The sequence below is a fragment of the Camelus bactrianus genome, chromosome X, assembly GCF_048773025.1.
Source record: "Camelus bactrianus isolate YW-2024 breed Bactrian camel chromosome X, ASM4877302v1, whole genome shotgun sequence".
Lineage (NCBI taxonomy): Eukaryota > Metazoa > Chordata > Mammalia > Artiodactyla > Camelidae > Camelus > Camelus bactrianus.
Genome location: NC_133575.1, coordinates 117,827,007 through 117,854,468, shown reverse-complemented (window position 1 = coordinate 117,854,468; position 27,462 = coordinate 117,827,007). Strand labels below are relative to the sequence as shown.

At 46.3% G+C, this 27,462-nt stretch overlaps 1 protein-coding gene across 2 annotated transcripts; it reads left to right on the top strand.

The window, feature by feature from the left end:
* Positions 1-2,998: 2,998 nt before the first annotated feature.
* MPP1 (MAGUK p55 scaffold protein 1) lies at positions 2,999-26,788 on the top strand. 2 transcript variants are annotated; one of them, XM_074359877.1, is made up of 12 exons: positions 2,999-3,259; positions 14,093-14,236; positions 14,381-14,459; positions 15,101-15,186; positions 18,139-18,207; positions 20,567-20,763; positions 22,024-22,130; positions 22,545-22,625; positions 23,027-23,107; positions 24,391-24,593; positions 24,733-24,807; positions 26,108-26,788. In XM_074359877.1, exons 1-12 carry the CDS (start codon positions 3,158-3,160, stop codon positions 26,438-26,440), a joined length of 1,557 nt encoding a protein of 518 aa, XP_074215978.1. In that variant the 5' UTR covers positions 2,999-3,157; the 3' UTR covers positions 26,441-26,788. The 2 variants fall into 2 exon arrangements, with proteins under 2 accessions (XP_074215978.1, XP_074215979.1); XM_074359878.1 differs by having other exon boundaries at positions 3,000-3,259; positions 26,140-26,788.
* The last annotated feature ends 674 nt before the right edge of the window (positions 26,789-27,462 follow it).

The following is a 27,462-nucleotide window of genomic DNA, read 5'->3' as shown; positions in this document are numbered from 1 at the left end:
TTGTTGTTGTTGTTATTTATTTTCATGTTTATTTTTGTCTATCTGCACTTTCCAACTTTTCCACAACAAACTATATTGTTTAATTAGTAAATTTTTTAAAAGATACTTTAAAAACAAAAGAAAAACTCTCTGACCAAACTTCTACTCTACCTCCACCTCCAATCCCGACTATACTAGAAACACACTCTTACTCTTACTTTCTCAAGTCATCAAAGCATTTTCTCTGTATGAAAGCGTGTTCTCCCTAAGATATCATTTGGTTCATATTCAGAGAAGAAGCTGTCTAAAATCCTATCTTGGAAAAAGTGATGTAACTACAGGGTAACTGTGAACACCAAGAGAGTGTATTGGAATTTAAATTCAGTTCAGTTGTCGTTATTTCCTCTTCCTTTCCCAGTATTCTTATAGGTGAACCAGTCCAATCGAAGTACTAGAAGATTCAATTGGGCAAGTGTAGTGTTTGGCTTGCTGGATTCCAAGAGAGTGGAGCGTGTGCTGTTGGCTTACAATGAGGAAGTATCTATCAGGTAAAATTAAATTGTCTTCCATCTCAAACTGTCTTTGCCTTTGTTTTCTCCTTTCAAACATGCAATTGAAAAAATGATAATAGCATTATTACTGTTTTAATTATAAAACAGTACATAGTTATTGCAAAAAAAGTTTATAAAATATAGAAAGAAGAAAACATACTCATAACTCTAGCACCCAGAAATAAACATTGTTTACATCTTGCTATATCTTCTTTCAAAATTTTTCCATGCTTATATTACTGTTACCAAAGTCCTACCCTAAAGTCATTAAGAAGTCTCCTACATTGTTTTCAAAAAGTTTTATAGTTTTGTCTTTTACATTTAAGTTACTCAGAATAAATTTTTGTATGGTGTGAGGTAAGGTCTAATTTTATTTTTTTTTTAATATTGTGAGAAGCTATACTTTCCCACTTATGAACTTTGAACTGAATTCCTGTGCCTAAAGGAAGTTCTAGGGATAGGGAAAAGCAGATAGTTGCAATAAATTCCAAGAAGCAATAAATTCTGAGGAGTAAAACCAGATTCTGAGCAATGAGCACCCTGAACTGGAACCAGCCAAGCAGAAAAAGGTGTGGGAATGTTGACAAAAGACCATCCATCCACTGAGTCAGCCAAACTGCCCTCCCGGTAATTTTCCACCCTAAGTTTGCCTCAGTAAAAACTTTAACTAAATTTTGTCCAAGGGAATCACTCACTCTGAAGTTCCTCCGATTACAGTAGTTTAGATAAAGTATCTACCTTCACCTGTAATCAGTCTTGGTTTCCCTTTTGATAATATGAATCCTTGATATGCCCCAGTGCCACTTATGCAAATCTGTCCCTTCCCTACTGCTCTGCAATGTCACTTTCGTGTTTTTTTAATTTAATTTTTAAAAATTGAAGTAGAGTTGACTTATAATATTGTGTTAGTTTCAGGTGTACAGCAAAATGATTCAGTTATGTATATATTCTTCTTCATATTCTTTTCCATTATAGGTTATAACAAGATATTGAGTACAGTTCCCTGTGCTCCTTATTTATCTCTTTTATATATAGTACTTAGTATCTGCAAATCAAACTCCCAATTTACCCCTTCCCACCCCCTTTCCCCCCGGTAACCATAACTTTGTTTTCTATGTCTGTGAGCCTGTTTCTGTTTTGTAACTAAGTTCATTTGTGTCCTTTTTTCAGATTCCACACATAGGTGATATTATAAGATATTTGTCCTCTGTCTGACTTACTTCACCTAGTATGATAATCTCTAGGTCTATCCATGTTGCTGCAAATGGCATTATTTCATTCTTTTTCACTCTTTTTATGGCTGAGTCATATATATAATATATAATATATATACATATTATAGGTCTTGCTATCTAGAAGACAAATCCCCCCCCCCACATCGTTCTTCTAGAATGCTTTGGCTATTCTTGTTCTTTACAACTCCACATACATTTTAAAATTCAATTACCCAGTTTCACAAAACATATTTGCTGAGATTTTAGATTGTCAAGTGTCACAAAACCTATCTGTTGAAATTTTTCATTGGAATTGCATTGATACATATACCTAGGACTGAAATTGGTGGCTCCGAGGGTAGATGCATGCTCAATTTTCAGAGATAATGAAAACCTGTTTTCCTCAATAATACTACCAATTTGTACTCCCAGGAGCAATGTTCTTGGGCATGGGAGCCATCAATCATGTGAGCTCAGCGTCTTAGCAAGAAAACTGGGAGATCTGGCTCCAAACTCTTGCTCTTGGATTTTCCCGTTGGCTGTGAGGTACTGGAAGGTGCGAATAAGATTACATAAAGTGATGAAGTGCTTATAATACTGTGAGGTTACTCGCTTGGGGTCAAGGGGGCAAGGCCTTTATCAGGTAAAGATGTGCACAGATGGTCGGCAGACCTGAGCTGTGTAAGCCAGTAGATGTTTGTTTTGTTCATAAAGTGTTTCGTCATTTAGGCCGCTGTTTTAACGCCACGAAGGAGCTAGGATATTAAAGAATGTTGGCTCCCTTTGCTTCCACTGATCCATCAATTTTTGGTGGCATTCACAGTAGGAGATGTATCCTAAGACGAGTAAAACCAGTTTGCTGTTGGAGGCAATCAGGTCTTCCATCGCTGAACTGCAGACAGCCATGTAAATGACAGGGTACCAGCAGCACAGGCGCTAAGAGGTACTTTCTCAACGTCCTGCGCCCGCATCGATTTATGGGTAGAGCCTGGAGTTGCAGGGACGGCCGTCGCAGCCCTCGGATGCTTCCCAGCATCCCCCCGAATTCGGCCAGGCTGTGCGTCGGGTGTTCATACAGCGCGAGTCTGGGGGCCTCTGCGGTTCGGGGGCGGCCTCATTCCTAAGCGCCCCTGTGGGATTCAGCCCCAGGGCCCTCAGCCAGAGCGGCGCCTCCTTCCGGCGCTCAGGGGTCCGGCGTGGGCGGGTCGGCGGGCGGGGCGTGGGCGGGGCGTGGGCGTGCGCGGAGCTCCTCCCGCCCGGCGCGCCGCCTGCGGGGTGGTGACGGGCCCGGCCGCGCCGCGTCCCCGCCGCCTCTGCTGCCTCCGCGCCGCAGGCCCCGAGCTCTTGCACTCCAGACTCTGCCGGGCCCCGCGTCCCCGCGTCCCCGCGTCCCCACGTCCCGGCTCCGGCAAGATGACGCTCAAGGCGAGCGAGGGCGAGGGCGGGGGCAGCATGCGCACGGCGCTCTCCGACCTCTACCTGGAGCACTTGCTGCAGAAGCGCAGCCGGCCCGAGGTGAGCGGCCCCGCGGGTCTCCCTGGCGCGGAGAGCGGGGCGCGTACTCGTCTCTAGGCCGCGCCGCCCGCCGCGGTACCTGCCCCGTCTGCGGCCCTCTCCTCGGGGGTTCGGCCGCCGCGGCGGCCAGCGGGGTTCGTGCGGGACTTCGGGTCGTCGCCCCTCGTCGCACTTCCAGATGGGAATCTGGAGAGGCCAGGGCGCTGATTAAGGTCAACGAAAACTTCTTCATGGACGGAAGTAGGGTAACAGAAAGACTTGAAGGAACGGATCCAAGAGTGAGTCTGCTTGGTTGTTGTCGAAATGCTTGTTTTTCTGTCAGCGGAAAGGCTGGTAAAAGCCGAGCCTGCCTCAAAAGTGCTCACTCATTGTCCCTCTGCATTTAGGCAGGGCCCCGGGTACTAGAGTGCAGATGGGTGGTCCGTGGCAATTTGTGAGCAGAGGATCATTGCAGAGGTAATTCTGCCCTCCAGATTCCTGTGATGGCCAGTAAGTACTGCTAACCTCTGTCCCCAAGGATGCCTGGAAGGGAGGGTGATCATTTTCTTGTTATCTCTCAGACTTCTGGGTGTGGCGTGGACCCAGCAAGGTAAGGTTGTCACTCAGGGCCTCTCCCACCCAGGCACTGCCAGCAAATGCTTCCGCACTCACTCCTCTAAACGCTGAGGCCATCTCCCAATTGGAGCCATCAGCCACGGCACAGGCTGGCGGCCCCCCATGTACCCCAGCCTTCCCTGTCACGGTGGCCAGGCCCCAAGAGTAAATGTCCACAGAGACAAAGAAACAGAGAGAGGCAGGCAGAAGCTGTGTTGCCTGAGATAACCCAGCCTCAGAGCTCACAGACTGGATCTCTTTCCTAAACTGCAAGGTCTTCCACGGCACAGCTGTTTCACCCTCACTTTTTACATTTTAAAAGCCTAGTAAGTGGGTCCTCAGACATGTTTGCTAAATTGATAAGTGACTGGAGAGGTGGACATTAGAGATTCAGCAAAATCTTCCACTTTCACAGATGAGAAAACTGAAGACCCGTGAGGTAAGGCAGACTGTAGAGCTGGGGATTCTGAAACGATAAGCGTCAGAACCCAGGCCAGAGCTTGTATCTGCAGCGCTAAAGCTCAGTGTGCTGTCTGCTTCGCCACATCGTCTCTCCTTTCCACTGCAGTCAGAGTGCACCCTGCAAACCTGCCTGTCATTTCAAATCAAGACTGCAGTAGTCTAGGCTTAAAGGAGTGGCAGAAGGGGAACAGGTGGTGAAGACACTATGGTTGTTCAGATAACAAGACAAAATTAGAAGTTATGCGGTAAAATGTGCACTAGGAGGAAATCAGGGTCTAAAACTACCTGCTACCTCATGAGCTTGGACATGTGATTTTTTTTATGGAGGTACTGGGGATTGAACTCAGGACCTCATGCATGCTAAACATGCACTCGACCACTGAGCTAGACCCTCCCCTAGCCCTGATTTTTTTTTTTTTTTTTTTTTTTGATTCCTCACAGTCAGCTCACTTGGCTGAGTCTTAACTTTTTCAAAAAAAAACTTTCTGAAGTTTACTTTTAGCAACTTCATTGAGGTATACTTAGCAGATATATAATTCACAAATTTGATTGTACAGCTCCATGAAACTTGACAGATGCATACAATCATGTAATCATAAGCATAATCATAATGTAGAACATTTGCATCACTCCAGAAAGTTCCCTTGTGGTCCTTTATTAGAGTTATTCCTTCCACCCCTGGAAACCTGGAAACCACCCTGAAAACATCTGGGAAACATGAAACTTGGTCTTTTTCAGACTGTCTTCTAGATGGAATCCAACAGTGTGCAGTCTTTTCCGCCTGGCCCCTGCGCTCAGCACAACCTGAGCCTCAGCACCCAGACCTCAAGTAAAGCTGTCTGCTCCTTGTGAGTAGGCTTGAGAGACTGTGTGCATTTTTGAAGAGAGGCCCTGTGGAGCTGTGAGTTTGTCCTGGAACGTTGGAGACAGCCTACTGGTTAGGCAGTTGGTTTGGCTGTATGTAAGGATATGAATAAGAAGAAAAGTTGCTAAACTTCCACAGGGTGAGAGATTGCTTGACCCCCTGAGACCTGCCTGTCCAGTAGCAGTCAGCATGTTTTCCTGGACAGGCAAGAACCAGGAAAACTTCTAAGGAAGTCACTGGCTTGAGAGGAATTCATAAACTTATGTTGCTTCATTTAGGGGGTGTTGCTTTCTACAACAGTTCTAAGGACTCAAAACCCAAAGTTTCACTTCTGATCGTAGCCCACATTTACTATTGAAAAAGCATTGTCAAAAGATAATTTTGCAGTAAGTTTGAACTATATCCTGCCTCCTGTATTTAAATATACATTTTCTACCTTGGGGAAACTGATTTTATAAGCTGTCTCTGGCCTTCTTTTTGTGTGTTGTAGGGGGAGGCAATTAGGTTTATTTATTTATTTTTATTAATGGAGGTGCTGGGATTGAACCCAGGACCTTGTGCATGCTAAGCACGCGCTCTACCCCGAGCTATAAATTCCCGCATCTCTGTCCTTATTATTTATAGCAATCCATTAGTGCACATAAAATTGGTTGTAAAATTCCTAATAATGCTTTTCTCTTCAGTCCTACTTGAAGTAGCACTTTTCCCATGACCGGAAGCAATAGGTTGACAGTCCCTGAAAATTCACATGGGCCTATCCCACATCGAGAATGACCTAAGATCTAAGTCAGGCTCCAGGTGAGTTTCCACTAAGACCTGTCTATTGGCTCTTAGGCCGTCAGATGCCACATGACTGCACACTGCTAGTCACTCATTCTGATGCAGCATTGTCATTGCCTGCTGTGCCCAGGCCTGGTGCCGGGACCAGGAAGGGAATAAGGTGTTGGAGCCTGACTCTTGGGGTGTTCAGGATGTAATTGGCAAACAGAGGTCCAGGGCAAGGGACCTCCATGTGCAAAGATTCTGGGCTGACAAGGTCTTGTCCCCTGGGGCAAGGGAGATAGAATCAGTTGACATTTCTCTGATGGCAGAGATTTTTCCCCTAATCTGTGAGTTGCTCAAATCTTGCACTGTTGCTAAAAAAGAAGGAGTCTGGGAGGAGGGGAAGTGACCCCAGGGTGGGGAACAGGAAGAAAAGCTCTGAATTAGGGAACCAGAGTACAGGTTTTGTAACATGGAATTTTCTTTGCGGATTCTTCACTTTGTCCCTTCATATAGAGAAATATACATAAGCAAAATACAGACAGTTGACCCTGGAGCCAAGTTGGGAGAGCGATCCCCCAGGTGGTTGGCCACTCCATATAACTGGTAGTTGGCCATTCTTTCGGAACCACGGTTCACCTGTCACCTCGATTCCGCGTCCATGGAATCAGCCCACTGTGGGCCGTGCGGGGCTGTAATATTTGCTAGGGAACAAATCCGACTGTAACTGGAGCCATGCAGTTCAGAGCTGTGATGTCGCAGCCCCAGCTGTGTCGGTTTTTGCCTTTTCTGGACAGGTGCCCTGTGCTGCTTTATCTGCCTAGTTCATTGTGATTTGAAGACAGTTCTTGCCAGAAAATCCTGACTCTTAGGCCTTCCTCTCCCCCCAGCTCTGTCCCCCAGCTCTTGTCATTTGTGGTTAAACAGTGCTAACCTGTTTCTAATACCTTCAGCACACTTGGTTTTCTCGCACTTTTTCTTGTTTTTTTGTTTTTTTCCACAAAGCAGAATATGATCTTGACCAGGCCTAGGTCTGTGGGAGGCTGGCAGCTGTGGCTGGGCAGGTCCCAGGGTCTGCCCTGTCCAGTGATCACTTGCCTCCTTGGCCTGGGCCTTGTTTGTTTGTGTTTTTTTTTTTAATTTTTTTTTTTAGTGGGGGAGGTAATTAGGTTTATTTATTTATTTATGATTTTTTTTAGAGGAGGTACTGGGAATTGAACCCAGGACCTTGTGCATACTAAACATGCACTCTACCACTTGAACTATACCCTGCCCTGGCCTGGGCCTTCTGAGCCTCCGCGGAGAAGCAGTTGGCAGAGAGCCTCATGGTGGGCTGGGCGAGCATTTGTTCTTAGCTGTGTTCGCTGTCACTGGCTCTTCATCCGATTGGATGAGAAGCCAACTTTTTAGTCGCCCCTGCTTGGTTTACCCCCCTCACCACCACCCCACCTCAGCCAAGTTTGCCATCTCTTTTTAATACCAGCTTACTTTTAGCGACTGCCCCTGCCCTTTGAAACCTGCAGATGTTTCCTCAGAAGGGCTTTCAGAGCAGGAGGCGTGGCCACTCCGGCAGTTCGTGTGATTAAAGGCCAGGAGGCTGCAGAGCAAAGGGCAGCCATCTTCCACCAGAGCCCCTCCTGTCCTGCCCAGTCCCTGGTGGGGAACTCGGCCGAGTGCAGTCTGCTACCTTTCACGTCCATTGCTCGTCCACCATCGCTCATATCGCTCATGTCGCTTCCGAGTCGCTTGGTGGTGGGGAGGACTCAGAAACCGGCTCCAGCCTGGGAAGACAAAGTAAAGGGAATACACAGATACGTATCTTTAGAGCACGTTGGAAGGTATTAGCAGCTGTGGAAACAAGAAAACAGAGGAGTGCAGGGGCCCCGTGACCAGATGAGCAGGTAGACCCTGGGGCAAAGTCATGACCTTCCCTGTTCTTCTTGGTCTGGGCCTCTGAGCAGTAGGACGGCCTGGGGCCAACTTGTGTCTGCAGCCCGATTCCTCCCTGCTTCCCCGTCCCCCTGTGAGGCTCTGTTTGCTTATTTCGAGGAAAGCTGTTCCCCCAGTCTGTGTTCTATGACCACCTTAAGCTTGATGGAGGCTGTATTTCCCATATGTCCTCTCTGCTGTGTAAATGAATGATTGAGTGGTTCCTCCTCAGACCATGACTTGACAAACTTGATGATGCTGGGATCTCGTGCACTTTGTGTGGGCCCAGAGCCGCAGGCTGAACTGAGGAATCACCTTTACCCTGTGTCTGTCCTTTCGTTCCCACATCTGAGGTGTCCGTTGATCTTAGTCACCATTCGCAACCTCTGGCTAAGTGTGATTGTGGCTTTTAGTCATCAGAACGGGAACATCTTGATGGATAAGCACATTTAAAAGACCAGCCTTTGCGATCGCAACTCTGAACTTTTCTGGATGGAATGTGCCCTGCCTCTGGTGAGCTTTGCTGAGTCCTTAATTTAAAGGCTGACATGTGAAAAGTCATCTCTGTAATAAAGCTGAATAAGACGAATATCTGCCTGTTCCAAGCACACCATCACGTAGGCTTCTCCTCCTTTCAAAGGGCATTTTGTTTTCTGTGAACTAAGACTTCCCGAGCTGTCACTGTTTAGAACGTCAGGCAGGGGTCCGCCCAGGCTGGGTCACAGGTAAATCATCACAAACGGTTCATCAGTGATACATTACAGCACGTGATAAAATAATATGATCCACATTTCCAGACTTTATGGCCACCTGTAGACTCTGCTGTCGTTGCTAACACGCTTCATTGATAGTTGCTGATAAACCTGTAGAATTCATTTCTGAGTTTGTTTTTCAGCTTTCTCAGCCCCACAATTACTAGTAAAAAGACACTGGTCAGCGAGGATCAAGGAAAGTCCTCACTTCTATTTCATGCTTTGAGGCAAGAAACTTGAGATTTGAGTTCATCATTTATTCACAGCAATCATTCAGTCAGTGATCCTTCAATTCCTCATTCCATACATTCAACCTATACTACACATCCACAGGAAAAGCATACAATAGTACAGATGGTTCATTTGAGAAAAAGATTTCTTCTTTCCAAGTTAGTGCTGCTTTGTCTCCTGTTTTCTTGAATCTGCTTAAAGAGAGATTTGATCTCAGGCTCTTTAAATGGATCTGTGGCAGTAGCTACGTAGCTTTGAAGAGTTCCAGGTCAACAACAGGAGTGCTTTGATCACTGTGTATCGTGGCCTCTCACTTTCCCATCCCAGAGTAGGAATGGGAATCTCACAGTATGGGAACTGAACCTGCACAATGCATATTTCTCAAGGATCTGTAGTTCCCATACCATTCTTTGGTACCAGACAAGATCTACTACCACAGTCAGGATGTAGAACTGCTCCATCACCACAAATACCTCCCCAGTGCGTTACAGTTCTGTCTCCCCTAGTCCCGACTGTCTCTGAGCCCTGGTCTCTAGCTCTATAATTTTGGCATCTCAAGAATGTTATATGACTACAGTCACAGAGTACGCAGTCTTTTTATTGCTGGGAAATGGCCCGTAGTGAGGATGTACCATAGTCTTTTGAACTGCTCACCTACTATAGGCCGTCCTGGTTGTTTCCCAGTTTTAGTAATGGATTAAAGCGTTACGAACCTTGATGCACAGGTTTTGCATGAACACTTCTGTTGTGCTGTGGCTGGGATGTAAAGTAGTTGTTTAGGTTTTTTTTTTTTAAGAAAGTGCCCAACTCCCTTCCTGAATGGCTGTATCATCTCTCCCTGATACGTAACGGTACTGAACACCTCTTCATAGCCTCATTTGCCATCCTTCCTCGTAGCCTCTTCTTTTTTGGGGGGGGCATTTAGGTTTATTTATTTACTTATAGAGGAGGGACTGGGGATTAGGCCCGGGACCTCGTGCACACTAAGCGCGCACTCCGCCCCTGAGCTGTTACCTCCCCCACTTTCATATCCTCCTTACTGAAATATATGCTCATGTCTTTGCCCTTCCACTTTCTTCCTTTTCAAAATTCTTTTCACTACTCAAGGGCCTGTGCCTTTCCATCATGTACACGTCGTCCAGAGGTGCTTTTAACATACCCTCCAGGGCTCAGGCGAGTGGAACCACTTGTGTGTGAGGAATCACATCTCAGGTGCAGGCGAGTCAGAAGTGTCCCGCGGCCAGGTCTTCTGAGATTTTAAAGGGCAGTCGGAATCTCCTGATTGTCACTAAACAAAACAAGTGTGTAGCCAAAGTAAAACAGATCAGGGAGACATTACTTTGTCACTTCTGCTTTTTTGGCTACCATTAGAACTTTAAATTAGACACTTGTTCCTTCATTTATTCTCCCTCTTGCTATAGTCACACGATCAGGAGCCTCTTCCCTTCGTTTCTGTTTTCCTTCCAACCCCCATCACGTGTGTGCGACTTAGTGTTGTCAGGGTGTGCACGTGTACCACCTGTCCTTTACCTGTAATTGTTCGGTGATTCGCTAGAGGCAGATTCTGAAAAGGGAAAACCATACTATAAATGCGTTTTACATTATTGTGACTGGCTACCGACCCAGCAGCTTTATCCCACTTCTCCTGGTCGTGCTTGCACGTCTGCTCAGGAGACATGAACAGAAGTCTGCTGGGGAAGTTCTGGGCCACATGGCCCTGGCCTGGCCCTTCTTTCTGCCTTGACAGTGGAGCTGAAGATTGGATTGGCAGCTTTTTGGGAGAGCGTTTCACCCCAAGCCTCATTTCTTTCTCTGTGTTGAGACTTCTGAGTCTAGAAACTCTGAAATCTCTCACCCCCGATGACTTCCTTTTTTGTGTGGGGGGCTGTCTATCTCCCTGCCCGCTTTGCTCTCATTTAAGCAGGGCCCAGAGTACGCGCAGGTTGTGAGCTGCCAACCTGAAGCCCTGCGCAGGCCCGCAGGTGCAGTGTTCACGGGCTGACTGGCTCATCTAATGTAGAGTGCCTGCAAGTTCTGTGCCCCCTGGTGTCATAAGTCAGCTTTCTAAATACAGCCCTTTGTCACACAATTCGGCATCATGTGACTTCTTTGCAGTTCTAGCTGCTAGCCAAGGCGGTTTCTCTTTCTCACCACTTCCCTCATCTGAAGATGCCTAGTAACCAACACAACTTCAAATGTCACCGTGTTATCAGGATGAAAGTCCATTCAAATTAAAGTGCTATTGTATATTATTTTGTAAGGAGCACCCTTATCTTATGAGACATGTATCCATCCGCAGGCCTCTCCCATCCTTGCCTCTGATCTTCCAGTCCTTTTCTCTCTAGGCCCTTGGGTAGGCCACTGGGCGCTGCCCAGGAACAAGTGAATGAGTGAATGAATATAGATCTAGATAGATGGACACACAGACAGACAGAGATTTCTCCACAAGGTGCACCACTCATGCCCCACCCACTGGGAATGTCTTCCCTCCACTCTGTCTGTAAGGGGCACCCCTGGGGGTGGCTGTATTGCAGCTGCCATCCATTTTCAGCTTGTACTCAGATGCTGAGTTTGGAGTAATCTCACGGATGATCACTCCTTCTCAGTCTCCTTTGCTTGGATTTGTTCCTCTTCCATACTGTTTTTGATTTACTATTTTATCAGGAGTGGCCAGTGGGCACTTTGAGAAGTTTCTACGGGCCTTGTCTAAGACCTGCGCTACTTCAGCAGCCATAGATGAGAAAGATGAGAAAGAACCAGCAAAGGAGACTGAGAAGGAGCGTTTCAAGGAGAAGAGAGTGGTCATCTGTGCGATTACTCCATTTGTTCCTCATACTGTTGATGGATTTGGGAGGTGCTCCAGGTTTGGGCTTTTCAGAGTAGTGTTGCTCTGAGAAGGGCACAACACCACTTCCATGGGATCCCCGCCAAAAAGCCATAACCTTAATCTAATCACAAGAAACCATCAGACAAACTCAAGTTGACCACGTACAAAACTATAGGCCTGGCCTCTTCAAAGATGACAAGGTCATGGAAGACAGAGAGAGCCTGAGGAACTTGTGCACACTGGTGGAGATTAGAGAGATGTGAAAACTGAGCATACTGCATGCTCCTTATTGGAGCCTGGACGAGGTACATGATGATTGGCACAGATGATGAAATTTGAGTATGAACTGAGGACCAGATGATGGTATCATAGTAATGCTCAATTTTCACTTTTGAGAGTGCTTTTCTTCTTGGAAACACATAGAAGTTGTCCTCAGATTACGCTCAAATGGCTCAACACTTACACTGTATAACAGTAAATCCCTTGGTGCACATGATTTCCGCAGTTCATGCTCTTACCTGCTGGGCATGAGGGTTCTAGTTACCCGCTCCATGGCCCTTTCCCCCTCTTTTTTTTTAGTATTTTATTTTCTTGCAGGGAAGTTACTAGATTTATTTATTTTTAGAGGCGGGACTGGGGATTGAACCCAGGACCTTGTGCAGGCTAAGCATGCGCTCTACTGCCTGAGCTATTCCCTCCCCCATTTCAGGCTCTTAATGCCATTTCTCTACAGTGTTTCATTTGAAAGTTTTTAAACTCACTGAAAGATGAAAGAATTTTATAGTAACTTCCATTAACCATGCCTCCTATTTTCCACACTTAACATTTTGCTATGTTTGCTTTAGCACCTATCTATCCCAAAACCATCTGTCTATTTATCTTTTTTTTGCATTTCAAAATAAGTTGCAAACATGAGACTGCTTCACCTCTGAAGGCTTCAGCATGCATACCATTGGCTAGAGCTCAGTATTTCTTTACGTTTCTTTTTCCTAATTTTGTGGTTAAATTTACATACAGTGAAATGCACTAGGTGAGTTTGAACACTGCATGCACCCCTGAACCAAAACCCTTGTCACAGTATGGAACATTACCAGCGTCCCACCAGACGCAAGCAGTGGTTTACATTTTTTTTACTGTACTTTTGCTTGTTCTAAAACATCAGAAATGGGACCATTGTAGTAGCTACTCTTTTGCGTAGAGCTTCTTCCACGCAACATCGCGCTTTTGAGGTCCATCCGCATAGGAACTTGTACCGGCAGTTTGGTCCTTTTACTGCTGAGCACTATTCCATTATGTGGATGTGTGACAAGTAGTTTATTTGCTCTCCTGTGAGTGGACACCTGGACACCTGTTTCTGCTTTCAGCTACCAAGAATAAAACTGGTATAAACATTCATGTATGAGCCTCTTCGTGGGCACGTGTTCTCCTTTCTCTCTAGGAGTGAGACTAGGCACATGTGTGTTTAACGTTATATAAGAAATTGCCAAGCATTCCCACAGCAGTGGATGAGAGTTCCCAGCACCTGCCTTTTTCATTTTAGCCTTCCTCGCGGGGTGCCGTGGTATCCTGTGGTTTTACCTTGTGTTTCCCTAATTACAGTGATGTTGAGCATTTTGTCAGGTGCTTATTGGCTGTTCACATCTTCATTAGTGAACAGTCTGTTCAAATCTTTGTCCAGCTTTTCATTACGTGTCATCCTGTTACTGAGTTCTAAGAGTTCTCTGGACGTTCTGGATATCAGTCTTTGTCAGATGGAAGAATCACAAACCTTTATTCTCAGGCTGGGCCATGCCTTTCTGGTTTCTTAAGTGTCTTTGGTGAGTAGCTTTCAGTTTGGATGAAATCAATTGTTCGCTTTGATGGTCATCACTCCTCTGTTTCCTAAGCCGGCGCCTCGCTCAGTGGCCTTTCTTGATGAGCAGATGTTCTTACTTTGAAGTACTTATGCTTTCAGTTTTCATTTTATGGTTTGGATCCTTTATATCATGTATAAGACATTTCTGCCTACTCCAAGCTTACACTGTCTTAAAGTTTGGTCGGATCACTTTTCACCTTTGGGCTTTGTGTATAAAATGACGTGGAATCCACATTCATTTTCCCATATGGGATCGATCCAGCACCACTGATTACAAAGACCATCCTCCCATCAGCACTCTGGTGCCTGAAATTACCTCCAATTTATGATAAAGACGTCTTTCCATCTCTTAGTGTCATTCATCTAGCTTTGCTGTCTTGGAGATCTGGGTAAAGGAGTCACAGTGGGTGTGTCACATTGGGGCAGTGGGAGGGGTGGGAGGGGTGGTGGGTGAGTGAAACTGGCTACCACAGGAATAAGCATTGCTTTGCAGAGCCTTTGGGGGTTTCAGAGTGCTGCCCACTTCACACACCACTCTGTTGTTTTGACCCAATAGGCCGCATCGCCCCAGTTGAATGCTGTGACTGAGGACACGTGCACCAATGGCTCTGCGGCCCCCGGGAGCCCAGCCCAGGCCAAGGGCCAGGAGGTGCGGAAGGTGCGACTCATACAGTTCGAGAAGGTCACGGAGGAGCCCATGGTAATCCTTGTCCTGTTCTCCCCGCACGCCAGGTGCCGCTAGGCCCAGCTCCTCCTCAGAGCAGCACCTCGGGTAGAGATGAAAAACATTTCTCCCAATAAATCACCTTAAAATAAAGCTGACCATGTCACTGCTTCATTTCAGGGCATCACCCTGAAGCTGAATGAGAGGCAGTCGTGCACGGTGGCACGGATTCTGCACGGTGGCATGATTCACAGACAAGGTACTCAGCTGGGCTCCTCGGCCCTCGTTCAGTGATGAGCTGGTTACTCCCCGGGAGTGTGTTTGTGTCTGTGCCAAGAGATTTTGTTGTGGCATCATAACTGGCTCTTTAGAATAGTTGTGTGGTGACATCTTCGTGTGCTTGCCCAGTGGTGCCAGCTCTCCCTCTAATTAGTTAAGCCCCTTGCAATAGACCTAGAATACATAGCAGTGAAGAAAGCAGACCGTCTCTGCCTCCTGGGGCTAACAGTTAAACTGAGATAATACTTGTCAAATAAATGATGCCAAGTAGATGTTGTATCTCCTTGATGTGAAGCCGCCATCAGTTTTCAGAGGCATCCTTTAGTGACAGCGCTTGTTTGGTGTCTAGGGCGGCACAGATGTTCATAACCACTCTTCACAGAGAATCTTAAGCGCTGATTAACTTTACCACATGGTAGCATTTGGTGGTTTTAGGTAAACGGTCAAGTGCTTGCCTCGATACGTCCCTGGAGGCAGTCTAAAGAACATTCGCATCTCTCAGGGTTGAATGTTTTCAGTCCTCTGTGTCTGACACAGTCTGTCTGTGGCGTCTCGCGTCTCATTGGCAGCTCTTGTTTGAACATCTGTTCTGCTGGGGACTGACTTTTCATTTTGTGCTAGGCTCCCTTCACGTCGGGGATGAGATCCTAGAAATCAATGGCACAAACGTGACTAATCACTCGGTAGATCAGCTGCAGAAGGCAATGGTGGGTATTCGCGATGCCATTATCTCCATGAAGTGTGGCCCCGCATTGGTGTCATGGGCCTCATTTTCCGTCACAGGGTTTCTGCCTCATTGAAGGGACTCTTAACCACTGTTGGTCCTTGTTCTGGGCAAGAAATGACAGCTCTCTGTTTTCATTTAGCAAACTTCTGATACAAGGCAAATAACCTGCAGTGTTTATCTAGAAAGAACATCAGACTGGGTGGCAGACAGCCCCAGTCTTGAGTGGCAGCCCTGAATCCCTGCGCTCCTTTTATTCCACCCCCAAGAATTAACTTCTCTAAGGCACCTGTAAGGGGGAAGATGAGAGTAATTGCTCTTCTCACGTCCTGGATCTGCTATGAAGAGTGGATGGAAAAGTTGAATGTGCTCTTTAAATTCACTTGATCTTTGTCAAGCACCATCTCCACCCCCACCCCCCGCCCCGAGCACACCAGAGACCACTCCTGTCACCACAGCATGACAAAACACCATGCAGTGCTTGGGGGTCATTGGCCACCACCAGTAGGAACCACACCTCAGGCACTCAACAACTTGGGGAAAAGTGTAATTTCAACCAGACTGTGGTTGTTCACTTGGGACAGAGATGAGGAACCTGTTTAAGGATAGACCTTGTGTCTGACCCAGATGAAGGAACGGGGACCAGATTTACCCTACTTCTTGGAGCACCTCAAATCCTCAGTGTCCATGCACCTAATGAGTGGACAAATACTTGAAGTATTCAAAATACTCGAAACAAAAACTGATAGGACTGGAAGGAGAAAAAGACAAATCCACAGTTATAATCCGAGATTTGATATCCCTCTTATAATAAATGACAAAACAATTAGCCAGAAAATCAGTGAGGGTCTAGAGGATGCAAACAGCATTATAAACCAATTTGACCTAACAGACATGCCACATTCTCCAGGATAGACCATCAAATGAGCTTCAACATATTTAAAGGACCCAAATCATACAAAAGTGTATTGTCCACCTACAATGAAATGAAATTAGAAACCAAAACCAGAAAGATGTCTGGAAATCTCTAAATATTTGGAAATTAGCACACTTCTGAATGACTCACAGGCCACAGAAGAAATCACAAAGAAAATTAGAAAATATCTTGAAGTGAATAGAAATGGAAACCAAGCCTGTCAGATTTTATGGAACATCACTGGAGAAGTGCCAAGTGGAAGTTTCAAGCAGGCATGCCTGTATCAGAAAATGAGAAAGGTATTTTTAATCACTGGCCTCAGCTCCCACCTTAAGAAACTAGGAAAAAAAAAAAAAAAAAAACGGACAGGACCATGGCAGATTAATGTGGAAGGCAAAGGGGTTTATAAAAGAAAACTCTGTAGTAGGTTACTTGTGGTGATGGGGTGTGTGTATTTACACATTTATATATGAGCTAATTGGAGGCGGCGAGGGAACCAGTTCATTACTTTGAAAACTGGTAAATCAAGAGAAAAAACGATGCGTTTGTCCTTTTTTCCATAGATGAACTCTACTGCTGGGTAATCAGAGAGTTAATTAGGGGAAGGTTTGTCTATAGAAGTGAAGGGCTGATAGAGTTGCACTGTCACCATTTGGCAACTCTGAGGGGAAGTAATTGACCGAGCATTGAGCAGCCACAGCTGCTACTGTCAAACAAAAAAGTATAGAAAAGATACCACCTCTGAAATTGGACATGAATCTGATTAAGCGTTTTTCTTGATTCAACTGCTGACTGATAGCAGTGAGAAACTCTATAGGACCAACAACCCAGCTCCTCCCATAAAGGAAAGACTAGAAAACACTGTAGGGAGAGCAGGTAGGTGAAAAGCATCTTAGAAGACATCAACCAACTGCATAACAAACATTTTGAATATGTGAACATTCAAAATCTGTGCTGCTTTTTAATTTATGCAAATATAATCAATTCTGTAAAAGTTAACGTGTGTTATGTGGCAAAAGATTTCATAAACAATAGACTTGGAAAAATATTTCTTGTGCCTCTAATAGGTGGACAGTTAATAACTCTAAAAGTTATTAAAGTGCTTCTAAACTGTATTATAAAAAGACAAACAACCAAATAGAAAACCAGACAAAAGGTAGAAAAGAAAAAGCATATAGCTAATGAGCTTTTGAAAAGCTGCTCAACTTTGGTTACGGAAATAAATTTACAAAAAAAAGCAACCATGAAATATATGTAATTCTGGCAAGAATTTGGGGGAAAGGGCTGCTCATATATTGCTGATGAGGGTGGAATTTCTACAGTCTTTTGGAAAAATAACGTGGGATAGCCATGAAAACGGTTTTACCGTTTGATTCTGCATTTCCATCATGGGGTTCTAGTCTATATCAATCAAATGCAGATATGGAAGGATATATGTTCAAGGATGTCTGTTGCAGAAAATGGGAGTAAAAATAAAAAACCGGCAACAATCGACAAGCCCAATAATGGGGGTGATGGCTGAATAAAGTAGGACCCAGCCACAGCCATTAACAAGAATGAGCGAGGTCTCCATGTGCTGGTCTAGAACTGTACCCATGAAGTAACGGAAACCAGGTAAAGCAAGTTACAGAGCAATGCATATTGTATAATCTCATTTTTGGTAAAAACAAACAACAAAAACAGAAACATACAAATACGTATATACGTGTGTCAATATTTGTAAATGTTTTCATTGGTGTGGAGACAGGTATGTGCCAGGGTTTGTTTTAGGTATTTCTCAGGACCTTTTGGGTCAAGTGTGGAGAGAAAGAAAAATCATTAACCTTTTCTTCTTTGTTCGTTGTACATCTCCATGTTATTCTGCTGGTTTATGGGGCACATGCCACTTTTGCATTGAACGAAGTACTGTCCTATGAGATTTCAAAGTGTGCGGTAAAGGTAGCTATTGGGAAAAACACTTGACCTAGTGAAACCCCAGCTCACCCAAGTTAGTTTCATTTCCCTTTTCTTTTTTAATAGAAAGAAACCAAAGGAATGATCTCATTGAAAGTAATTCCCAACCAGCAAAACCGTCTTCCTGTACTGCAGGTAGGTGGCTCTGTTTTCTCTATCGTGAGGATGGCTGGATTCTTCTGGCTTTGATTGCAATGCTGTGATTCTAAATATCCCAGCAAGTGTAGCTGCCTGGTACCCTCTGAACTAAATGAATATCTGAATATCCGTTACCAACAGGCAGGCCTTGTTTCTGACCACTGGCATGACTGTGCTTTGCCTGTCTGTAGTGGATGTAAAGGCACAGGGTAGTTTCCTAACTCACAGGAGGAAAAATACAAGTGGCCAGGGAGCAAATATTCTCTAATCTCACCAGTCATCAAAGGACCAGAAAAGGAAATATCTGTGCGATACAAGTTTGCACAAAGAAAATTGGCAAGTGTTTTTTTAAATAGTAATAAATAAACCCAGTAATTAATAGTGCCAAAGTAAAGAGAGTCTACCATGTACAGGTCACTTTGCTAGAAAATGGGGGTGCCATAAGGAGAGATGACTACACACCCAGTTCATACACAGTTAGCTCATCAGTGGCAAGGAGAGAAACAGCTTGAACAGGTCCTTGCGGGTAAATGTGGAAGAAGGGATTTAAAAACAAATGACTCTGAAGTTTCTGTCACAGATTAATTATAGTATGATGCTATAATTTTCTTTGAGTAAACTTTTTAAATTGAAATTTTGCTATATATGGGCATATATACAACAAAGCACAACAAATCGTAAGTATAAAACTAGTTGAATTTTCACAAACTGAACACCCATGTGACCAGCAGCCAGCTCAAGAGACAGAACGTGCCCAGCACCCTGAGAAAGCCCTGTGCTCATTTCTAGTCACCCCAACCCTGACTTCTAACACCAGGACTGAGAATTATCTGGGTTTTTTTCCCCTCATTTTGGCCATTGTGATGGTGGTATTATATTGTGATTTTAATTTGCATTTATCTGGTGATTAATGAAAGTAAGCTCATTTTTATTTTTCTATTTTTAAATGTACTTTATTTCATTTATTTTTGGGGGGTTGGGGAGGGAGGTAATTTGGTTTATTTATTTATTTATAACGGAGATGCTGGGGATTGAACCCAGGACCTTGTTTCTTGCTAAGCATGTGCTCTACTGCTTGAGCTGTACTCTCCCCACCCCACAGCAAGCTCATTTTTATATATTGGCTATATTTCTTCAGATAATGCTTGGAGAAATTTACCATTGAAGCTGTCAGGACCTGTGTGTGTGTTTGGGGCAGGGGAGGTTGATTTTCAATAACAGGTTCAAGTTCTTTCATAGATACACGAATGTTCATATTTTCAATTTCTTATTGTTTCATTTTTGGTAAATTGTGTTTTTCAAGGGATTAATGAAACATATTGGTGTGAAACTGTTTATCATATCTTCTTATAACCTTTTAAATGTCTCTAGTGTATCTCCTGATCTTTAATGGGAAATTGTGTCTTCTCTAGTTTGAAAATCAGCCTTGCTAAGGCTCTTAATTTCATGAATCTTCAAAGAACCAGTGTCACCTTTGTTGATCCTTTCAACTCTGTTTTCTATTTCATTGCTTTCTGCTCTTTATTATTCCTTTCTTTATTTCTTTGGGTTGGATTTGTACCCGTAATCTTCCTATCAGAGGTAACCGATGTTAAATTCTGATATAACTTCTTCCAATTTTTTTCTATCTGTAAACACATTTTTTTTATTTCAAGCATACAGGGTATTGTTTTTATTTAATGATATTCTCATTTAATATTGTATCAGCAGCATTTTCCAAGGACATTAAATATTCTTATACAAATTGGTTTTTATAGTTGCATGGTAATATATTCAGTAGGTAACCGTACCTAACTAATGCCCCATTCTTGGAAAATTAGATTGTTTCCAATATTTCACTTTTATGGATAATGCTATGGTCAAGACATTTATCCATGTATTGTAACTGACAACTTCTGCGTAGAAATAGATTGTGGGGTCAACATATATCAACGTTTCAAGACTTCAGGCACATTTATGTTTATTTATGGTATTTGTGAAAAGATTTCTCAGTAAACACATGCATTTCAGATGGTAGCTGCTTTGTGTTCCAAGCCTGACAGCTCAGACCCAATAACCACAAACGTGCTGACCCAGAAAGGCACTTCAGGGCTGCCCCCTCTGCAGTCACTTGTCTCTCCGCCTTTAGTCAGTCGGTCCAGAGCCTGCTTATTTACAGCAGAACTTTCTACTTAGCATTTCTCTTGAAGTTGCTGCTGCAGTCCCCCGCCTTCTTTTTTTAAATTTTATTGATTTATTTATTTTTAATTTAATTATTACTTTGTGGGGGGGATAGATTTATTTATTTTTTAACAGAGGTCCTGGGGATTGAACCCAGGACGTCAGGCTGTCCCCCGCCCCCCGCCTTCTCTTGCAGATGTTCATGAGAGCACAGTTTGACTATGATCCCAAAAAGGACAGTTTGATCCCTTGCAAGGAGGCGGGACTGAAGTTTGTTACTGGGGACATCATTCAGATCATCAACAAGGATGACAGTAACTGGTGGCAGGGACGGGTGGAGGGCTCCTCCAGGGGCTCAGCAGGGCTGATCCCGTCTCCCGAGCTGCAGGAATGGTGAGCTGCCCAGGTCCGGGCGGAACTGGCGTGTGGATGGGGCCCCATGCCTGCACAAACAATTGCTTCGCTCCAGAAATCTGTAATCTTACATCTAGTTTCCGTCTACCTGGCATCATGGAGGGGGTGGGCAACAAGGAGTTCAGAAGCTTGACTGGCAGGCACAGGTGCCGGAATAGCTCTTCGCTCATCTGCAGACCTCTGTTTCCCTGAAGGCTTTCCCTTTGGTTGTAGAGCAAGTGACCACGCTGGGACTGGAGCCCCCCCTCCCTGGTCTCCTGCCTCCCAGACTGGTGTCCTGGGAAGATATCTTCTGAGTCCTGCAGAAGACAGTCAGATTTTAAATATGTGTTCTTTATGCAAATTCCTGGCGTATAGGAAAAGTAATCCCTGTCCCCAACTCAGATTGCTCACTTAGGCCTAGGTTACACCAGGTGGCCCTCGGACAAGGTGGTCTCACAGCTAATGCTGGACTGCCCTCTACCAAATAACTCCAGGGTAAAGATTATAACCTCAAGGGGTTTTTCACATAGCAGTATTGTAGTTTTAAGCCAGGATTCTGGGCCTCATCTCCAGGGATGATCCAGTGCACAGGGAGTTTATAAACAGGAAGTGTTGTATAGAAATCAGCAAAGTAGAAGTATTAGAATCTATTTCATGTAGTAACAGATGGTATTGTATTATGAAAGTGTTGCATGTGTGTGTTATTATAGGTGTACAAGTGTGTAATACAGGCTTGCAGTGTACAGTATATTTCTCATAGTGAGGTGGGCTCATCAGAATTCAAAAACCACTGGACCAGAGAAAGTGAGTTGTTTCAGGGTTGTGTTTGGAATCTGCTGAGAAGCACACAGCAGTCACAGCACACAGGGGACCAAGTCCCTTCTGAGGGCCACTGCTCCAGACGCTGTCTTAGGCACTTTGCGGACATCCTTGCCTTGGACACATGAACCCTCATCACGTCCTCCCTCACCACTCCAGCTGGGTCCTTCTCCCTCTGTCTAGGCCTTCCTTCTACACATAGAGACAGGCTGAGAGAAGGGGGGCCGGCGTCAGGAGAGGTGGGGGCTCAGTACTGGCACAGGGAAGAGCATTGGCGTGAGTGAGGCAGGAGACAACAGAGAGTGGCTTACAAGAGGGACATGGAAAGAGACAGAGAAACAGGGAGACTGCGGGGGAGCAGCTGGCGGAGGGTCGGGGTGACCCTGGGGCTTTGACACCGAGTGTCCCCCAACACCCTTGGTCATCTTGTCCTTCCAGGCGGGTGGCAAGTGTGGCTCGGTCCACCCCTAGCGAAGCTCCGAGCTGCAGTCCCTTCGGCAAGAAGAAGAAGTACAAAGACAAGTACCTGGCCAAGCACAGCTCAAGTAAGCTGCCCAGGGCAGGTGGCGCAGGGGGCACCCCGCACGCAGAAGGCAGGCCACCTCCTCAGGGTTCCCTTGATCACATTAAGTGCGGTTGGTGAGACCGAGCCCGCACTTGCAAAGCGGGTAGCCAACTGCACAGCCTTCCAGACCCTTCTCAGTACATCAGTGCCATCAGCACTAGCAGCTGCCAGGTCTCAGCCACCCTAGAGGGCAGTGTGTTTCACTGAGAATGAATTCTGGCCTCGTTCTTGCCCTCCCATGGCAGGTGGGGTGGGGGGAGCATCCAAGAGCCTAAGAGAGCAGAGGGAAGAGGAGGGCATGGGGTCCAGAACGTTCAAGTCCAAGAACTGTCCCTGGACTGGCCCACTGTTCCCAGCTTGAGAATCAGTGTCACTCGGCTCTCTTTGTCTCTAGTTTTTGACCAGTTGGATGTTGTTTCCTACGAGGAAGTTGTCCGGCTCCCCGCGTTCAAGAGGAAGACCCTGGTGCTGATCGGTACCTCTCACTGCCCCTCTGTGCTGCTTTGCCAGTTAGAGGATATCTCTGTTCTGAGTTTCCTTCCTTCCCTCAAAAAAAAAAGGGGGGGGGCAGTTACAAGGAAAGAAAAAGAGAAATGAGGTGTCTTGGGTCCTCCATGTAGAGCAGACAGTGCCCCATCTGGGTTCACCTTACAGCTGAGAGCAAAGCTGATGAGTTTCTCAGCAACTGATTCTTTTAGGTTGTCTGTCCATCCGGCCGGCAGCAGGGATGTTCCAGTCCTGTGCTTTTTTTTTTTAAAGTGCATATGGTAGAGAGCTTTGTCAGCACACTATAGGGCCCTCAGAAGTGTTCTGAGCGTTTGGAAATGGAATGAGTTGCTGTGTTCTCTCTCCAAGCCTTTCTTCCCTCCCTCCCAGGAGCCAGCGGGGTGGGCCGCAGCCACATTAAGAACGCCCTGCTCAGCCAGAACCCAGAGAAGTTCGCGTACCCCGCCCCGTGTGAGTAGCTTGGGGGGGGGGGTGCCACTCCCTGCCTGAGACACCCTAGCAGTCTTTCTGTTTGTGATTTTAATTTAAATGTTTGATTGTAAAAGCAAAACACAATTTGGAAAGAACCACATTTGTACCCATAATTACTCCAACTAACAAAATAGCTATGTTGTTTGTCTACATAACAAGCGGTAGTAAACATTTTTATTCTTTTAAAAATTAAGCAAATAATACACTGTTAAAACTTCTATTACTTTTTTCATTTTACTTTATACTATAAACATTTTTAATGTGCCTAAATCACTCTCAGTCCATTGAGTGGTGAAGGAAATTACATTTTCGTGAAATGTTTCCTAAATCAAAGCGGCAGCTGTTCTAGATCTGAGAAGAATCAGGCCGGTGGTCAGGTGGGCGCTTCGATAACTTCCATTCCCAGAAGTGAATCCATGTAGAAAACTGGAATCAAAACCTGATATTAGTATTTTTTTATTCATTGCTTTTCCGTTTTGCCTTCAGGGACACAGTGAGAACTGAAGTAGAAAAAACTACAGAAGTTGGCATGAGAAGTGAGTTAGAGAAAGAGGGTGAGAGGTGAGGGTAACACAGGTCAAAGAGGAGTCGTTTTAAGTTGGAAAGAAAGAGCTGCGTGGGTAGTTGCGGACTGAGGAGACAAGTGGACGGTGCAGAAGACAGGGGAGGCGATGCGTTCAGTGAGATGAGACGCAGGGGAGGCTTGTTTCAGCTACAGTATCTGTAGCACAGTTTACCCACAGGACCATTTATACGAGTAGCAGTAACTGGTGTGACTTTGGAACATTTCAGCATTCATTAATATGAGCTTCAACCAAACCAAAGTACTCTTCTTTCCAAAGTATGAAAAGGAGACTTTTCTTTTTTAATTTTTTAATAATTTATTTTTTAAGCTTTTCTTTGGGGGGAGTAGTAATTAAGTTTATTTATGTATTTATTTTTAATGGAGGTGCTACGGATTGAACCCAGGACCTCATGCAGGCTAAGCATCTGCTCTACTGCTGAGCTAGACCCTCATATACCCTCCCCCCAAAAGTAGACTTTAAATATACTTCCAAGAAATCCTGACTAGACCCTGTAGATCTGTCATGTCTTCATTTCTGACCCCCAGCGTCCCTGGGTCGGCTCTCAAAGGTTCAGTGTGTTCTCAGTGGCCAGGGGATCTCCGGGTCTGCATTGTTGCCTGCACTCACCCGAAGGGTCCAAGGCCTGAGGGGATGGTGGGGACCCCAAGTTGGTCAGGGGTTTGGGTTCTCGCGCAGATACAAGCCGGCTGCCCAAGAAGAGTGAAGAGGACGGGAAGGAGTACCACTTCATCTCCACCGAGGAGATGACCAGGAGCATCTCTGCCAATGAGTTCTTGGAGTTTGGCAGCTACCACGGCAACATGTTTGGCACCAAATTTGAAACAGTGCAGCAGATTCACAAGCAGGACAAGATCGCCATCCTCGACATTGAGCCGCAGGTGGGTGGGCGGGAAAGGAGGAGCTCTGGCTGGCTTCACGCTCGGCCCCCGGTGACCTGGAGCGAGCGCAGCGCTAGAAACGGTGACAGCTAACTCCAGTTTTCCCCTCCTTTCTTCCTTCCTCGGCTGCCTCTTCTAGACCTTGAAGATTGTTCGGACGGCAGAACTTTCACCTTTCATCGTGTTTATCGCACCGACCGACCAGGGCCCCCAGGTGGGAATGAAGGTGTTGTTCGGGGTGGGCAGGCTTCACACTCCAGGCCACGCAGACTGGGAGCCCCCGCCCCGTTCTGGGCCAGAGTGGTCACCCAAGCCTGGCTGCAGCTTGTGACCCCGTCTCCTGACAGCTCCCTGGCCCCTGCTGTCCTTCCTGCAAGGCCCAGAAGCCATGTTCAGGTCACTCAGCAGACAGTTGTTAAGCCACTAGCTAGGCCGGTGCCTGGGCTTGGTAGCAGGGACAAAGCAGGTCAGACACAGCCATTGTTGCAGAAGCACAGGTGCGGGAAGCGGCGACGCTGAACCCAGCACGCGGTGTGGCACGCCCTCCCCGCCCCCCAGGCACTTGCTGTTGCACTGAGCAGTGGAGATGAGTCCGGATCGGCACATGGAGGCCTTCTCAGTCCTTCTTAGTGGCTGCATGGGCTCTGAGGCACATACAGAGCAGAATTGCTTGGTTTCGTCATTCCCTTCTTGATGGCTACTGAGGTGGTGGAAAGCTGTTATCCAGCCCCATTTTGGGCCAGTCTAGTGGAGGGGAAATGGAACCTCATTGCACTGAAGTGGCTGAGTGCCTGTCAGACTGCCAAGGGCCGTTTGTATTACCTCTTCTGTGAACTGCCTAGTCAGGTCTTTGCCTTAGTTCTGTCAGGTTGCTCTTAATTTCTAGGAACTCTGTTAAGTAGCCATTTGTGGTATCAGTTACAAATTGTTTTCCACCAGTTTGGCCGGGTTAGTTGGAGACCCTCCGAGAACTGCACTGGTCTTAACTACTGCCTCTCCATGCCCTAGTGTTAACATCCTAGGTCTTCAGGGTTTAAGGTTTCTGTGTCTGTGTTGTTCGTGTGGTATTGCTAATCCCAGCTGCTTCCATTGAGAGTAGAGTGTCAGGCACAGTACTAAAGCTTGAATTACACGGTTCACCCCAGGTCGGAATGAGTAGGACTTGAACTCCTGTTTGGGTGACTCTTGAGGCCGGGTGTCTTTCCTCAGCATCAGCAACCAAACTAGCAAATCTTTTTCAGCCAGTGCCCCAGATGGAAAAGCCAGAGAGCGCCCTTGCCCCTGGGCCGCCTCCCTCCAGGTCCCCGGCCTTTATCCGCTCAGGCCCTGTGGTCAGGGTCGACCCCCGTTACCACCAGCTCAGGCCAGTGCCCCCAGCTCTGCCAGGCCTGGGGCAGTGGCTGAGGCCCGAACACCATTTTGCCCTGGGGTGTTAGGGTTTAAGGTTTGAAGCTGGTGATTCAAAGCGAGGCAGTAGTCACGAGACTACTCCCCCTTCGTCTGTCCCGCTGTAGCTCCCATCCTCGGCTCTTCCTCCCCCTTGCAGACCGAAGCCCTGCAGCAGCTGCAGAAGGACTCGGAGGCCATCCGCAGCCAGTATGCTCACTACTTCGACCTCTCACTCGTCAATAACGGCGTCGAGGAAACCCTTAAGAACCTGCAAGAAGCCTTCAACCAGGCGTGCAGCTCTCCACAGTGGGTGCCTGTCTCCTGGGTTTACTAAGCCTGCAGAGGGCGGAACTACCATCCAACCCTCCAGCTTATGGAGTTCTATTCCTCTTGCTTTAAGACCAACAGGCTCGCCCCAGCTAGTTCTGTCAGCTTCCAGCTCTCTGCAAATACCCTAATTAGGCCAGTGGGGGTCAGTCTTGTTCAAGTTTCTGAAGGGCTGGGCTCTGATTTGCCTGATGGGCCCCATCAATTAGGATTTCAAAAGGATCTCTAGAAATTGGGGGCCAAAAGTACCATCCAAATGCAGCTGCTAATCAAAGATGGTGCACGTGGGGAGGGAAGTAATGGGCCCCGCCCCTCTAAGGCCTGCTCTCCTTTACCTTTAATCACATTTGTCTTTGCTTTGAAGAAAGCAGTTTTAACCGCAACTTTCTCAAACGCCAAATGAAACAGCTGTGCAATAGAATGATGTCTACTCTGGGAAACCCTCAAAAGCAATAAAAGCATTGCTGTATTCAAATGCCGATGGCCTTGTACGTCTCTGGGTTTCCACCTGCACCCCAAGACCCTGGGAAATGTTGCTGGCTTCAGCTCCAGAGGACGCCAGATGCCTCTCCTGGGTTCAGAAGTCTCCCTTAAGCTTTTAACAACCTTGTCTAGAGGTCAGACTCCCATGTGGATGCAGGTGGTGTGTGCTGGGCACATGTACACGGACATGCACACACGGGAGCAAAGGTGAAGGGGAGCACCCCACCACAGGCACACGACTCACGTCCCACTCAGACTTACTGGTGGCAGAGCAGGGGAAACTTACAGTCAGGTTCCTGAGCAACAGCAGCAGTGATGAGCCTCTCCTCACTGCGTCCAGAGACTCCCCCAGAAACTGCTCATATTCCATTTTTGGCACCAAAAACTAGAAGCAACCCTACACCTTTCTCTCACCCAGCCCCTTCTTTCCTGTCACTCAGCTGGCCAGCACAAGTTTGACCCAGATGTGTCTGCAGACACTCGAAGGGCCGTGGACTCCAGGCACCTCCGCCCAGGCCCACTCTCCCACACTCAGCGCCAGCCTGCCGTCCGCTACTCTGGAGGTCCCTGAGCTCGATCCCCTCTTTGCCATATCTAGTCAGCGTGTTGAATGAGGATCCCAGAGCACTCGAGCCCATGCCAGCATCAGGCCCAAAGGTGAATGCTGCAA

Coding starts and splice junctions, on each gene's coding strand:
- MPP1 (XM_074359877.1), top strand. CDS start 3,158: ATGACGCTCAAGGCGAGCGAGGGCGAGGGCGGGGGCAGCATGCGCACG. Junction 14,237..14,380: donor AGGTCACGGAGGAGCCCATG/GTAATCCTTGTC, acceptor GCTTCATTTCAG/GGCATCACCCTGAAGCTGAA. Junction 20,764..22,023: donor TCTCCCGAGCTGCAGGAATG/GTGAGCTGCCCA, acceptor TTGTCCTTCCAG/GCGGGTGGCAAGTGTGGCTC.